We start from the raw sequence: 14382 nt of genomic DNA, 5'->3' as shown, positions 1-14382 counted from the left end.
AATGCACAAAAGTTTTCATGAAACAGTATCTAGGAATCAAGCTGTTTCGACGAGGAATCTGACGAATTCGATAATATCAAACTGAGACGCTCAAGATTCTGCCGCACCGCTTCGAAGCCCGCTTCCGCAAGGTGGTTCGACAGTCCAGACATGAGCGCTGTGCTGCCAGTCTCATACTTTTCGCCATGAGGTCCGAAGAGGATTATCGGCGTCGCGGCCGGATCAGCGTAAAAGTGGTCTCTGATCTGCGCTCTGGGCTGCATGCCCTGTGTAGTGATGAGATTCGAGTCGAACGCGAATGCGTGATTGTGTCCGACTTGCCACTCAACTGGAACACGCTTCCCGTGCTCGTTCAATCTACAGACGCAATATTTGTATTCGTGAGGTTCGTCGGCGAAGAGCGATAGGGTCACGTGCCATTTGCCATCTACGCCGTGCTCCATGTAGTCACTCGTTTGAACATCCCAGTCATTCCAGCTTCCCACCAGAACAAGGAATTCATGCTCGCCGACCTCTTTATGTACTCGGAATTCGCACGAAACTGCGCACGTGAATAACTCACCTCGCGCCTGCTGCCGCATCTTCATCACGATCTGTTGAATCTGCGCTAGTGTAAGGTTTACAGCCGTTCTAGCCTCGTGGAGATTAGACTCCGTTGAGTACGAGATCGGTGACTTTTGTGGTGCTGCTGAAATATCGGAGAGCGTCTCCGTAAGCGACTGTAACTTACTCTCCATGCTCTCCTCAAGTTCGAGCAGACGATTCTTATAGCGATCTGCCCGCTCATTCGCCGCCACGATTTGCTGTTCCATGCGGGCGATCGCGTCAGAATCGGCAGAGTTTGTCTCCTGCGAGAGTCGAGCAGAAATATTTGATACCTCAGCTCGAGCAGATAGCAGTTCAGCCTGGTATTTTCCAGCTTCCTCGGCACTCACGGCGGCTTTCACTCGAAGGGTCTCAAGTTCTCTCCGCAGTGCCTCCACTTCCTTGTCGTGTGACGCGTCACTCGAGAGGGAGCTTGCTGTTTCATTAAGCAACGAATTGATTTCCAGTCGCGCAGCTTCAAGACTCTCCTTATAACCTTCTGCGGAGGTACGATAGTCATCTGCCTCATCTTTCGCCTTCGACAACGCCATCTGTGCATCTCTCAGTTCGTCCAACAGTCGTGTCAACTTCTGAGTCGATTCAGCACCGTGCTGAGAAACTTGTTCTCGCATCATCGACATCTGCTCTTCAAAGAGTTTCTTCTCCTTCATCTCACTCTCAAGAGCAGCGTTCGCGCGTGCGAGCTCCTCCGTCAACCGCTCCACTTCTTGAGACGCTTCCATGCCTTGCTGAGAAACTTGTTCTCGCTCCATCGACATCTGCTCTTCAAAGAGTTTCTTCTCCTTCATCTCACTCTCAAGAGCAGCGTTCGCGCGTGCGAGCTCCTCCGTCAACCGCTCCACTTCTTGAGACGCTTCCATGCCTTGCTGAGAAACTTGTTCTCGCTCCATCGACATCTGCTCTTCAAAGAGTTTCTTCTCCTTCATCTCACTCTCAAGAGCAGCGTTCGCGCGTGCGAGCTCCTCCGTCAACCGCTCCACTTCTTGAGACGCTTCCATGCCTTGCTGAGAAACTTGTTCTCGCTCCATCGACATCTGCTCTTCAAAGAGTTTCTTCTCCTTCATCTCACTCTCAAGAGCAGCGTTCGCGCGTGCGAGCTCCTCCGTCAACCGCTCCACTTCTTGAGACGCTTCCATACCTTGCTGAGAAACTTGTTCTCGCTCCATCGACATCTGCTCTTCAAAGAGTTTCTTCTCCTTCATCTCACTCTCAAGAGCAGCGTTCGCGCGTGCGAGCTCCTCCGTCAACCGCTCCACTTCTTGAGACGCTTCCATGCCTTGCTGAGAAACTTGTTCTCGCTCCATCGACATCTGCTCTTCAAAGAGTTTCTTCTCCTTCATCTCACTCTCAAGAGCAGCGTTCGCGCGTGCGAGCTCCTCCGTCAACCGCTCCACTTCTTGAGACGCTTCCATGCCTTGCTGAGAAACTTGTTCTCGCTCCATCGACATCTGCTCTTCAAAGAGTTTCTTCTCCTTCATCTCACTCTCAAGAGCAGCGTTCGCGCGTGCGAGCTCCTCCGTCAACCGCTCCACTTCTTGAGACGCTTCCATGCCTTGCTGAGAAACTTGTTCTCGCTCCATCGACATCTGCTCTTCAAAGAGTTTCTTCTCCTTCATCTCACTCTCAAGAGCAGCGTTCGCGCGTGCGAGCTCGTCAGCTTGTACAGATACCTTTGCGCGCGCTTCTTGCAGGGTTTGCTCAACCATTCCCAACTTGTTCTTCAGACCGACAAGTTCAACGGACAAGCCTGATGTTTCTTGATCCTTCGATACGAGCACTCCTTCAAGCTCCTCGACCTTAATCCGCAGGCCAGTGACTTCTTGTGAAAGCGTAGAGGATTCATCGCGAGCAGCATCCAGTTCACCCTTGTTTTGCGATGCCTCCTGTTGAGCAGCATTGAGAGCTGCCTGGACGGAATCAAGCTTACTACGCACGATATCAAACTCATCCGACGTAGACGACATCTCGCCTTTGGCCGTCTCAAGCTGACCTCGCACTTTGTCATACTCAACTCGAAGGCTATCAAGCTCTTCGGCCAACTTTGACTTCTCGCCCGTCACTGCCTTGAGCTCATTCACGATCGAGGACAATTCCTCTCTGACACCTTTGAGTTCGTCTCGAGTCGCAGATAGATTAACAATGTGCGAGTTGGCCTCGTTTTGAGCGTTCTGCAGCGTTGATTCGGCCTCACTCAACTTTGCTTGGTATAATTTGATGCTCTCCTCGTATTCAGATACTTGAGTTTGTTGATGCGACTGGAACGATTGCAGGTCACTTTTGACAGTTTCCAACTCAGACGTAGCGGCTTTGAGTTCCTCCTTGACGGAAATTAGATCGCTTGAATATGCCGATGCCTCTAATCGGGAGGTTTCGAGTTCAGATTCAAGCTCGCCAACTTGCGTGTTTGCGCTTGTGATGTTAGCGGTTAGCTCAGAAACGTCATCTCTGGAAGCCGCGAGCTCGAGCTCGAGTCTTTCCATATCTTTTCTGTACGTATCCAGTTGATTCAACGCAAGAGTCACCTGCTCGCTCTCCTTGGTAAGCGCTCGTTCGAGCTTGTCGTTGACATCTTTCAGACTGGCGATTTCGCTCAGCGTCTGCTTGTATGCTTCTTTTGCAGCAAGCGCCTCATCCGAGTATTCATCGCTGATGCCTCTCAGTGCCATGAGCTCGGATTCCATATCAATCACCTTTTCTCTGTAAGCTTGAGCTTGTTTTTCATACTGAGCTGCTTGCGACTTCGTGTCTTTGAGTTCAGACGCAGAGTTGTGCACAGCTTCTTGAAGTGTGTCCAGCTCGGCTTCAGAGTTCGCGAGATCTCTCTTGTACTGTTCAAGAAGCTCTTCGCCTTTAGCATTAGACGTCTCTAGTCGTAGATAATCGACATTTTTGGAATCCAGCGACCCTTTTAGAAGGGAGATTTGCTCTTTCAACGAAGCGTCTGATTTTGTCGCACTCTCCAGCAGCTGTTGCAAGTTAAAAATTGACCGCTCGTTCCGCTGCCATTTTTCCCGAGCCTCGCCGAGCTCTCTTTCGACCGCATCTCGTTGCGTTTGAAGATTTGTTATTTCTTCGTTTTTTTTCTTCAGATCCGAGTCCAGCGTAGATTTGATAGACGTGAACATCGCGGACACTTTCGTTCCTCTACCGGAGAACGCTGCTCCAGTAATTATGCCAGCGATGAGCACTCCTGTGTAGGCGAGAGGTGAGCTCCAACTCAGCGATTTGGCCGCCACGAAAGCGGTAGGAGTAGGTTGACCCACCACCGCGACCATAGTACGATAGCTCGGCTTCAAATCCTGCGCAGAACGGATGACAACTCTGTCGCCTGGAAACGTCGTTGACAGGTCCACGTGCGGGTTCAGCTCTCTCAACTTCGCCATGTCTATTCCCGCTTGTTCCACCAACCACGAAGTATCCTCGCCTCGTTTGAACGTGTACCACTCTTTCCCATCATGCACGTCCACGACGACGTCTGTATCGCTCCCTGGAACGCCGCGCCACGCTCTCTCCGAGCTCTCCACGCTCGCCTCAGCGCGAGCGCGACTCCAACCCCGTCTCTCGATCGTCCTCGATCGTCGTCTGCGACGTCACGAAATCCAAGCGACCGTCAGTATCTCTCGCGTTCGAGAAGCGTCGTCACCTGATCCGAGAACGTGTCACTCCATCGCAACTATCGACGTTCCTTTCGTCGAAAGATTTCAAATCGCTCGCTCTCTGTCGCGCTCGCACTCGCGCTCACGACGACGCCTTCGAACGCGCTCGACGACGCACCTGGCAGAGACGTTCGTCGCCCTCGCTCGAGGCGCTCGCACGACGCCTCCGCGGGCGCTCATCGCGTTCGACGACGCCCGCGAGCGAGTCGCCCGGGCGCCCTCTTCTCCCGGGCGCGTCGTGACAGGAAACCAACGTCGAGGGACTCCTTCGTGGCTCATGACTCTTAGAAACGGGCGTTCCTTTTAGTGTTGGGTTGGGCGCCTCGGGAACGTCAGAGCACGACGCCGCGACGACGCCACGGAGCGACGCGCTCCGATCGTCAAAGCGTCCGCTCTCGCCGTCGCGAACGTGCGCTTCCAAGCGCACAAGCGCGCGAGTGCGGGAGGAAGGACGCGTCGAGTCGAGCCGATGCCCGCGCTTCGTTTGTTCGGGCGGCGGTGGTTGCTCTCGAGCGATGACTTGCCCCTGCCGATGGCGGGCCTCATGCTCGTCCACACGGTGTGGTGCGTGATCATATTGGTCGTGTACGAGCGCGCGCATCGAACGCTGCGGCAAGACTGCAAGGGAGGGAAGCGGGCGATGGTGTGGCTGTTCACGACGTTCGGGTGCTACTTCTTAGCGCTCCTAGTCGAGGTCATCCTGCTGCACACGTCGCTCAAGGGGAGGATAATGGAACCGGGGAAGAGGAAGTTGGTGCCTTACTTGCTGTACGCCCATCTGTTATTACTCGCGACGGACATTGCGTTGACAATTCTGGGGACGCTGGTCGAGCGCGGGCTGGCCACGTGTTTTAATCAGGCGAGGGTGAGAACGATGATCTTGAGCGTAATCATAGGAAACTTCGTCGTGTTGGGAATGCACTTCTTCGGAATCGCGCTGATGTTTAGCATGTTTGGGCACCTTCCGAGCGATAAGAAGTGGTATAAGATTTTCAACATCATCTCAACGGTGCTGTGTTTGAGGCGAAGAGAGAAGAAGATTGATCCGGAGGTTGATAGAACATTAGATGAACAGGGTACGCTGGCCCACATAGCAAACTGTTTCGCCGAGGTTTTTCAGGGCGCGGATGTGGTTCCAAGCGATATCGCGGCAGGCATGGGGTTACTTGCGATCCAGCATAGGCACCTGATTGAGGAACAGCCACTTGGAAAGCCATTTCTCAACGACTCCGATGCGCTTGCGCCGTACGAGTCTCTTGGTGAGATGTACACAGATGCCGCACATTACTCAAGATTTGCACTCGCGGCGTACGGTTGGGCTCTTTTCGCGTGGGCGGATCCCAGGACTGGCCTGGGCATGGCGTGTTCAGCGGAGGCGTGTGCAAACTGTTGTGGTTGCACGTCGTGTATGAAGAGGTCTAATGAAGTTGAGCCTCACGACTTGGACCGCAAGGCCCTGAAAAAGTGCGCCGGCATCGAATCAGAGGACTTATTATTCGTTTCGATGGTGAATGGAATAGGCGAGCCTCCATTCTTCATTGCGCGCGATGTCCGTCGCAAGGCGATTGTGATCTCTATCCGGGGTACACTCAGCGTCGCTGACTGCATTACGGATAGCATGTACAAGCCGTGTATCCTCAACCCCGATGTCATCATAGAAACTGGCTTACAAGGTGCCGATCTGCACGTGCATTCTGGCGTATTCAGGGCAACAAACTTCATTCTTTCAGAGTTGGCAGAGAGTAGAATTTTAGAACAAGCCATCCTTGGTGAGGCGCCGACCGAAGGGTGCACACCGCTTCCGAGCACAGCCGCTGGTTGTCGCGGGTGGGGTTTGGTCATCACTGGACACTCGTTGGGCGCTGGCGTTGCCGCGAACCTTTCGTTGCATCTCCGGAAAAAGTTCCACACGTTGAAGGTGTGGTGCATTGAGCCACCAGGTGGGGTGTTGAGTCCAAAATTATGTGAAATCACGAAAGAGTGGACGTACAGTACCGTGCACCACTGTGATTTGTTTTGTAGACTATCTGGTCCGTGTTTGTTGAAGCTACGCGGCGATATGATGGACGCGCTGACGAACTCAAAGTTGAACAAGTTTTCGCTGCTGATGCGAATGACGTTCAGTGGTACCAAGTTACAAATCTCTGATGTTTTGGACCCGACTCAGGCGGCGAGTGAATCTACGACGCTTCGTGACGATTTCAGACGGTACGCCGATGAGCAGATATCAGTAACACCGCTCATGTCAGCCCCGTTGCATCCTCCAGGACACCTCATCCACCTGCAACGGCTGCCGCATGGAGAATACGCTCCGCACCTTGTCGAAGCGAGTGAGTTCATGGCACGCGGTATGATGATTCAATACGGCTTCTTCTCTGATCATTTCCCAGATAAGGTCGCGGCGGTGCTCTCTGACTTAGCCTCGGCCAGCACCGGCGCCTCGCAGGCTATCAGCTCTGAGGGCACCGTCTCAGAAGATACTCTCATTGACAAGCTCGTGAGTACCCAGTCTCGCCGCAAGCGACCGAGCGAAGATAACGTTTAGCGTCCTCCGTGTATTTCTTCATGTCATTAGCCAGTCTCCCACCCACAATCGAGCTTTTCGTTCGCCGTGATCGCTCACGAGCCGAGCTTCTATATGCCCCGTCCCCAATACATGTCACGAGGTGAGCTCCGAGGGCCCCCACGCCATTCTTTCACTCCGCCTTTATTCTCATGCTTCGACGGACGATCGCCGACTGCGCGCGCTCGGCGCGGATGAACTCCACCGCGCTCGCGTTCTCTCGCGCTCAAACGCGCGCGTACGACAAAAAGGTGCGTCGACGAACGAAGCGCGACGTCGACGTCTCACGCCCTCGAGCGTCGAGCGAGGAGAATTATCGCTGACGCACGCTGCTTTCGCTCGATTCATAGGTTGTAGAGCACTTTGATAACCCAAGGAACGTTGGTTCGTTCGATAAGAAGGACATGAACGTCGGGACGGGGATCGTCGGCGCCCCAGCGTGCGGCGACGTGATGAAGCTTCAGATTAAGATCGACGAAGAGGGCAACATTGTGGATTCTTGCTTCAAGACATTCGGATGCGGGAGCGCCATCGCGTCGAGCTCGGTGGCGACGGAATGGATCAAGGGCACGCACATGGACGAGGCGGTGACGATCAAAAACCAAGACATAGCGAAACATCTCAACTTGCCGCCGGTGAAGCTGCACTGCTCCATGCTCGCCGAGGACGCTATTCGCTCCGCAGTGGCGGACGTCAAGGCTAAGCGCGAGGCGTCGGCACAGGCGAAGGCCGCGTGATTTCTGAAATGTAGGTGCGCTCGTAAAATTCCCGAGGATCCATTACCGTGGTTTTTTGTGCTGTAAAATCAAGCTAGAGAGTTTTGAAAACCGACTCCTTTAGTCCGTGACTTGCGGCTCATCGCCGCTCGCGTCATGGCATGTCCACGTCACCGCGTCGCGAACGATGTCACTCCTCGCCCGAATCGCTTCGTCCGCGGTCGATCACTCCGATCGTCCACTGAGCAGTTGACCAGGACTCCGATACTGATTGTTTCCGATCTCGACGGAACCATGGTCGGGAACGACGAGTACACGCGCGCTTTTCGTCAATTTTGGGAATCGAGCGCCAAACCTCCGGGGTCGAAGCTCGTGTACTCCACCGGTCGCTCCTTGGAGTCGTTCACGCGCCTGATTGAGGCCAAGGCGGACGTCTTGGTGCAACCGGACGGACTCATCTGCGCCGTCGGTACAAAGGTGTTTCAACGAGCCAGCGACGACGCGTCGACGGCTTGGACAGAAGACGTTCAGTGGACCGCAGCTTTGGATGTGAACTGGTCCTGCGAACTTGTCACAAGAGCGGCTCAGGAGGCGATCGATGCGTGCGGACATGAGAACGCGCACTTTCAACCAGCGGATGAACAAAACAGACACAAGGTCACCATAGGCGTCAGGGACGAGATAGTGAGCGAAGTAGAGACTATGATTCGTCAAGCGTGCGACTCAAACGGGTTAGATTACACGGTAATCGTGAGCGGATCGGGAGGGTGGAAATTCGTGGACTGCGTGAGCGCTGGCGCCGGGAAACTTGAGAGTCTCGAGTATGTCCGAAAACGATTAGGCTTCGAACTCCTCGACACCGTCGCGTGTGGCGACAGTGGGAACGATATTTTGATGTTATCTGGGCAAACTAGATGCATCATCGTGGGTAACGCCGAGTCTGAACTTCGAGATTGGGCGAGTGAGTGCGTAGCGAATGGCGAGCTCTCACTCGAGCGCGTCTTTCTTGCAAGCGAGAACGAGGCACTAGGCATTCTCCAAGGACTCGCTAAGTTCGGATTTTGCTGTTAGCCCGATGTCGAGCAAACGTATTTTAGCCACTGTATTTTTAGCCTTAGAACTTCTAGACCGATGTCCGATGAATTGACAGTCGTAGCGAAGTGCACAGCCGGTGTTCTCACTGGCACGCACGACAAGGCCCACCTTACTTTGACGCGCTGCAGCGCGATCGCGATCTGCGATGAACTTCTTGCGCAGAGTCGGTGACGTCATGAACGACGCATTCGCGGAGTCGGACTCTGATCCTGCCTCGGACGAGGACGAGGACGGAGTGAGAGCGGAGCGAAGACGCTTCGAGGACGTTGGAGCCTCGGAAGTTGTGGAGCCGAGGACGAGCAAAGACGGGGACGGGGACGACGCTCGGTGGCGACGAAATGAACTCATGACCACAGCATTCACTTTTGGTCGCGACACGCTCGAGAAGCTGAAGGACGTCTCAAAAGGAGTGGGAAAAGAGCTCGCGGAGGGACTACGGGACATCAAGGAACAAGTCAAGGAGGACTTGGCGACTTTCGGCGAGAGCGAAGAAGAGGAAGAGGAAGGCACTACGAGACATTCCGAGCGAACGAATGGCGAGATGGACGAGGCGAGCGGATTGGTTTTCACGGGCGATGGAGTGATGATAACAGGTGACGAAGACGAAGTTGCGCTCAAGGTGAACGATGAGCTCGAAAAGGTTGGAGAAAAGATCGAGCTTTTAGGCCAGAAAATGTTCGTGGGCGCGGGAAAGATACTGAATCAAGTGAAAGAGACGACTCGAGATGCCATCAAGGAGACGCACGAAGCGATCAAAGAGACGAGAGATGCGTTCGCAAAAGATACAAAGCCAAAACGTGTGCGAGACGAATTCGCTCTTAGTGTGCACGCGATTCAGAGAGATTCGAGAACCTATTGCGACGAACCCAAAGAGAAAGAGCTTTACAAACGTTTTAGGGGAGAGTTTACCATCGGTACTCGAGTACGAGAGATCTCCACCGTGCTTGACTCGAACAACTTTATGAAAGAACTCTTTGCACGAATCGTTCCAACAGTTGTCGATGAAGACACGTTCTGGTGCCGATACTTTTTCAAGATTTACGAATTAGAGATAGAGTTCGGACGAAAAGAATTACCTGAAATACCGGTCAAAGGTGGAACCGAGAGTGAAAGCAACGAATCTGCGCAAGAACTTTCTGTGAAAGAAGGCAACAAAGTACACGCGCGCGTCGCATCTCTTGCGACAGACGAAGAAGAATTTGATTCTGACTCTAGCCTAGCGAAAAATGAGTGGACCAAGATCAAACAGCGTTCCAGCGATGCTGCGGCAACGAGTTCCGAAGATGGCCCAGAAACGACTCCTGACGACGATACTCCGATTGATGACGCTGACACTGACGAGATTGATGAAGACTGGGGTCTCTCGTAATCTGTGTGCCACTTTGTAACAATTACGATATACCATTACGCAGACGATTTTTTCCGTCCCGATTCCACGCATTTTTCTTTCGTTTCGCAGCGTGAAGCATCGACTTGCGCGCGCAATGCTTTTTGCGCTTTTTCTCAAGTAATCAAGTCAAATCAGTTCAGGGTTCCTTCACTTTGTCGCGCTCTGTCCTTCTCAACATCGCGTCTATGTCCCGCTTCATCAGCGCGTACCACATCTTGAACGTCGCTGTCATTGCGTCGTATCCATTCTTCTCTCTGTGGGCTCAGCATGAGTTCCCGAACGCGACCTCGTTGCTCGTCGGGTGGGAAAAGCAAACCTTCACCACCCTCGGCGCCATGGCGGCGGTGAAGTTCGTTCGAAAGTCCAACATCGACGCCTTCGTATCGGATATGTTCATGTACACGAAGTCAGGCATTTTGCTCCTTTCCTGGATGATGGATCGTCGCGTTTTCAGCTGGTACTGCGTCATGTACGTAATGCTCTTTCTGTATGTGCGAAAGCCGGAGTACAAGGGACCAAGTAAGATTGAATGGATGAATCCGGCGACGCTGAAGCGACGAGTGCTTGAACCGGATGATAAAGATAAAAACGTCTCGTGGTTAGTTGAGTTCTACGCCTCGTGGTCGCCGCCGAGCGTGAATTTGGAACCCACGTTTGCAGACTTGAGCTGCAAGTACACTTCCGCGGACCTCAAGTTTGCAAAGTTGGATCTCATGAGATGGCCTTATGTCGGGGAAGACTTCGGTATCAATGTCTCTGGGACGAGCAAGCAGCTACCGACGCTCATTTTATTTGAAAAGGGAAAGGAAACGATGCGCATTCCTCACGTTTACAGGGATGGAAGAATTGCCCGTTCACGTTTGCGAGCGAGTGACTTAATCGCCGCTTTCGGGCTTGACAACCGGAAGAAGAAGTCGACAATCAAGGCGGAGTTCGCAAAGGCGAAAGAATAGAATAGCATGAGTCCAATGAAGACGAGAAGCACTTTGTTCCATGATTTTTTATGTATTGATGACATCAAGATTAGCTAAAAACATTTCTACTCACTACATGGCTACACCTTCTCGAACACAGCATTTGAGCTGAGGATGATGGCAACGATAACGCCGAATAGACCGAGAGCGCTGCCAAAAATTTCAATCACCAGAATTTTGACGAACAGCGCCGGATTCGCGGCGTCCGCAAGCGCACAAGAACTACCAACCACACCCACGCATATCCCGCACACCAAGTTCGCCAGCCCACACGTCAAACCGCTCGCAAACACTGCGTATCCAGCCATCATCGTTGACGGGTGATACGCCCCGGTATCCGGATCGCGAGGAACATCACTCAATTTTGTGCTCAGGATGATGGCGATGATGACTCCGTAAATCGCAACCGCTTCGCAGAAGATGACGCTGATCAAGTTTTTGCTTGTGATGCGAGGCACGTGCACCGCAGCTCCGAGCAAGGTGCTTCCCGTGATAAAGATCCCCCACGCCGCGCCCGCAACGCTAAGTCCGACCGCGGCGGCGATACCGAGGGCGGAAAAGAAGTAAGGGTTGATTCGAGTGAACAGCAGCCAGAGACGAGCCCAGTCGATGCCCAACGCAGATCCTTCCTCCACGCGAGTTCCCCGCACGATGAGGACGAGCGTGAGCGTCCACAACGCGGCAAGGACGGGAATCGATCGCTCGTTAAGTATTCCGGGCATTTTCTCACGCTCAGTCGCTGTCGCTGGACGACGCGCCACCGAATAAGGAAACTGATTGAAAACTGAAGTGACTCGGTGCACATGTATCAGATGAGAACAAACAAACCATCTCAGGTACGATGCACCGTGCGAGTCTCGGAGCGAGTCGATCTAGTAATACGCATAAAATATTTAATAGGTTTTGCTAAGTCTATTCTAAGGGTGCATTAGGTCGAACGATGTCTGCGAAGGCCCAAGCATGGTTTGATAACCAGGCGTGCGCCGCGTTGCGTAAGTTCACGTTTGGTATCAACTGCTCCGGTTTCAATGGCTCTCTCGTGATGGGATCAAACTTTGAGATCTTGAGGTGCTGTAAAATCGCAAACTTCTCGTAACTGTGTCCACTCGGGGCGATCACGGGATCCCGAAACACCTCAAAAGTCAACTTGCAGCAGAACGCGTCCGGCGGTTCGCTCGACCGATCGTCGGGTGCCCTGGCGCACGACATCACCTCTCGCATCGTATCCGCGTTCTCCGCCCCGAGACTCGACCATATTGCTCTCACGCTACTTTCCAAGTTTGAGTACCTTCGATCTCGATCGCTCGCAAGCAGCTCCCATTCTAAATATTTCGCCCGCGCGAGCTCTCGCCACACGTCATCCTGAATCACGTCTCCGCTCTCTCTCGCCTCCTCCAGCGCTCTCGTGAGCGATTTAGCGGCATCCGTGAACTTCTTATCGGCGATGAGCGCCAGTCCTAACATGTACAGCGCCTTGACGTTGTTTCGATCGAAGTGCAGCGCCGTCTCGCAGTCTCTCTTCACGCACGACCATTCTCGCTTCTTCATATGGCACAGCGCGCGGTTGACGTACAGAGCCGTCCATCGCGGGTCACACGTGATCGCCTCCGTGTACGCCTCGATGGCGGCACCGAACTTACCTCTCTGGTACAGCTCGTTCCCGCGACTCTTCAGCGCCCCGGCGTCCATGACGACGACGAGGCGCTCTCCGTTGCAGATCGAGCGCTCAGTGCAGACTGTGACGATCGATGGTGTCACCTTCTTTCGTGGTGAGGGACTCCTTGACGAGTCATGACCTCAATTCCCTAACCCTAGCCTTGTCAAAAAAATGTCGCCCGCGCCGCTCGAAACTGCGCTCGCGCTTTCGGTGGCGCTCATACGCGCGCGCGCGACGGCGACGATGGAGCTCGCGACGTCCACGGTGGACACCGGGATCGGTGATCGAAGCGTTAAGGTCGATGGTGCTCGCGGAGTCGAGCTCGAGACCCGGACGCAGAGCGTGGGCGTGATAATCCCGCCGCCGGACGTGCGAGTGATCGTGGACAAGACGGCGCAATTCGTCGGGAAGAACGGACCGGAGTTCGAGCAAAGAATCTTAGCGTCGGAGAAGAACAACGTCAAGTTCAATTTTTTAACCGCGGGGGATCCGTATCACGCGTATTATAGACAGCAAGTGGCCGAAGCCAAGGCGCAGGCGAGCGGCGCGGCGGTGCCGGCAAAGGAGACAGAGCCTGCAAAGGAACAGCAAGTCGTGGTGAAACCGAGCACGGGCGACGCCAAGCCGGTGATACTGGAGCCACCCAAAGCGGATGAGTTCACCATTCCGATCCCGGCGGGAATTTCCGCGGTGGACTTGGATGTGATCAAAATCACCGCGCAATTTGCGGCGCGAAACGGGAAAAAGTTTGTCACGGCGTTGGCCACAAAAGAGGCAGCAAATCCGCAATTCAACTTCTTGAGGCCCAATCACTCGATGTTCACCTTCTTCACGGCTCTCGCGGACGCGTACGAGAAGATTTTGAGCCCAACCAGTGAACTTTTAGAGCGTTTGGAGAAGGGCTGTGACAAGAGGGTCCTGCTGGAGCGCGTGTTGAAGAGACTTGACTGGGAGACGGCGCAAAAGAAAGCAAAGCAGGACAAGGAAGACGCCGAAGAGGAGGAGCGGATCCAGATGGCACTCATCGATTGGCATAGTTTCGTCGTTGTGGAGACGTTGGACTTCGAAGACGCGGAAGATCGTGACCTGCCACCTCCAATGAAACTGAATGAGGTCATTGAGGCGATGAGAAAACGAGAGCTTGAGGCGCCAATCGAAGAGGAAGTTGTAAATGAAGAAGCTCCAAGGGTGATGGTGACTATGGATGAAGAAGAGCGAGACATGGTCCGCCAAGCTGCGGAGCCGCATTCGAATCCAGAACCACCCATCGTCGAGAATGTGGGCTCAATGAAAATTGTGCGGAACTACAAAAAGCCAGAGGAGCGCAAAGCGGCAGCACAAGCTATCGACTCAACGAAATTCGTTGTTTCACCGATCACAGGAGAGATGGTGCCACTCGACGACATGGCGGAGCATATGCGTATTTCTTTGCTTGATCCTAAATGGAAGGTTCAAAGAGAGGCAATGTTGGCAAAGCTTCAGGGAAGCACACAGGCGTCTCATGAAGATGTTGCAGCAAACGTCCTTAACTTGGCGCAAAACCGACCCGACATCTTCGGTTCCTCCGATTCCGAAGTATCAAACGCCATCAATGCAGAGTTGATGAAAAGACGACCAGTTGTTGCGCCCGCAAGCGCGCCGAAGTCGTCCATCACGCCTCCGCTGATGGCTGCTGCGCCTGTTCCGACCCGAGCACCCCCGCCACCGCCGAAGGTTGTGCCACCA

The 14382-nt window shown here is 53.7% G+C and overlaps 9 protein-coding genes across 9 annotated transcripts; 6 read left to right on the top strand and 3 right to left on the bottom strand.

The window, feature by feature from the left end:
* Nucleotides 1-29: 29 nt before the first annotated feature.
* Nucleotides 30-4442, bottom strand: OT_ostta01g02760 (Carbohydrate binding module family 20; the record flags this gene model as incomplete). Its single annotated transcript, XM_022985333.1, has 2 exons — nucleotides 30-4188; nucleotides 4381-4442. 2 exons carry the CDS (start codon nucleotides 4440-4442, stop codon nucleotides 30-32), a joined length of 4221 nt encoding a protein of 1406 aa, XP_022838221.1.
* Nucleotides 4443-4794: 352 nt separating this feature from the next.
* OT_ostta01g02750 (Lipase, class 3) lies at nucleotides 4795-6807 on the top strand (the record flags this gene model as incomplete). The annotated part of the gene is made up of 1 exon (XM_022985332.1): nucleotides 4795-6807. The coding sequence occupies one exon, from the start codon at nucleotides 4795-4797 to the stop codon at nucleotides 6805-6807; it is 2013 nt and encodes a 670-aa protein (XP_022838220.1).
* Nucleotides 6808-6977: 170 nt separating this feature from the next.
* OT_ostta01g02740 (ISC system FeS cluster assembly, IscU scaffold) lies at nucleotides 6978-7562 on the top strand (the record flags this gene model as incomplete). Its single annotated transcript, XM_022985331.1, has 2 exons — nucleotides 6978-7076; nucleotides 7176-7562. The coding sequence occupies 2 exons, from the start codon at nucleotides 6978-6980 to the stop codon at nucleotides 7560-7562; spliced, it is 486 nt and encodes a 161-aa protein (XP_022838219.1).
* A 135-nt stretch (nucleotides 7563-7697) lies between these two features.
* Nucleotides 7698-8612, top strand: OT_ostta01g02730 (HAD-superfamily hydrolase, subfamily IIB; the record flags this gene model as incomplete). Its single annotated transcript, XM_003074287.1, has 1 exon — nucleotides 7698-8612. The coding sequence occupies one exon, from the start codon at nucleotides 7698-7700 to the stop codon at nucleotides 8610-8612; it is 915 nt and encodes a 304-aa protein (XP_003074334.1).
* A 169-nt stretch (nucleotides 8613-8781) lies between these two features.
* On the top strand, nucleotides 8782-10005 carry OT_ostta01g02720 (BSD; the record flags this gene model as incomplete). The annotated part of the gene is made up of 1 exon (XM_022985330.1): nucleotides 8782-10005. One exon carries the CDS (start codon nucleotides 8782-8784, stop codon nucleotides 10003-10005), a length of 1224 nt encoding a protein of 407 aa, XP_022838218.1.
* Nucleotides 10006-10211: 206 nt separating this feature from the next.
* On the top strand, nucleotides 10212-10979 carry OT_ostta01g02710 (Thioredoxin-like fold; the record flags this gene model as incomplete). Its single annotated transcript, XM_022985328.1, has 1 exon — nucleotides 10212-10979. The coding sequence occupies one exon, from the start codon at nucleotides 10212-10214 to the stop codon at nucleotides 10977-10979; it is 768 nt and encodes a 255-aa protein (XP_022838217.1).
* A 101-nt stretch (nucleotides 10980-11080) lies between these two features.
* OT_ostta01g02700 (V-ATPase proteolipid subunit) lies at nucleotides 11081-11722 on the bottom strand (the record flags this gene model as incomplete). The annotated part of the gene is made up of 1 exon (XM_003074285.2): nucleotides 11081-11722. One exon carries the CDS (start codon nucleotides 11720-11722, stop codon nucleotides 11081-11083), a length of 642 nt encoding a protein of 213 aa, XP_003074332.2.
* Nucleotides 11723-11912: 190 nt separating this feature from the next.
* OT_ostta01g02690 (Tetratricopeptide repeat) lies at nucleotides 11913-12689 on the bottom strand (the record flags this gene model as incomplete). Its single annotated transcript, XM_022985327.1, has 1 exon — nucleotides 11913-12689. The coding sequence occupies one exon, from the start codon at nucleotides 12687-12689 to the stop codon at nucleotides 11913-11915; it is 777 nt and encodes a 258-aa protein (XP_022838216.1).
* A 139-nt stretch (nucleotides 12690-12828) lies between these two features.
* Nucleotides 12829-14382, top strand: OT_ostta01g02680 (Pre-mRNA splicing factor PRP21-like protein; the record flags this gene model as incomplete). The annotated part of the gene is made up of 1 exon (XM_003074283.2): nucleotides 12829-14382. A coding segment is annotated over one exon (1554 nt), but the record flags the coding sequence as incomplete, so codon positions are not given.

Source organism: Ostreococcus tauri (assembly GCF_000214015.3).
Source record: "Ostreococcus tauri WGS project CAID00000000 data, contig chromosome 01, whole genome shotgun sequence".
NCBI lineage: Eukaryota > Viridiplantae > Chlorophyta > Mamiellophyceae > Mamiellales > Bathycoccaceae > Ostreococcus > Ostreococcus tauri.
The sequence above is the reverse complement of the archived record's forward strand: the minus strand, read 5'-3'. Positions and strand labels throughout refer to the sequence as shown.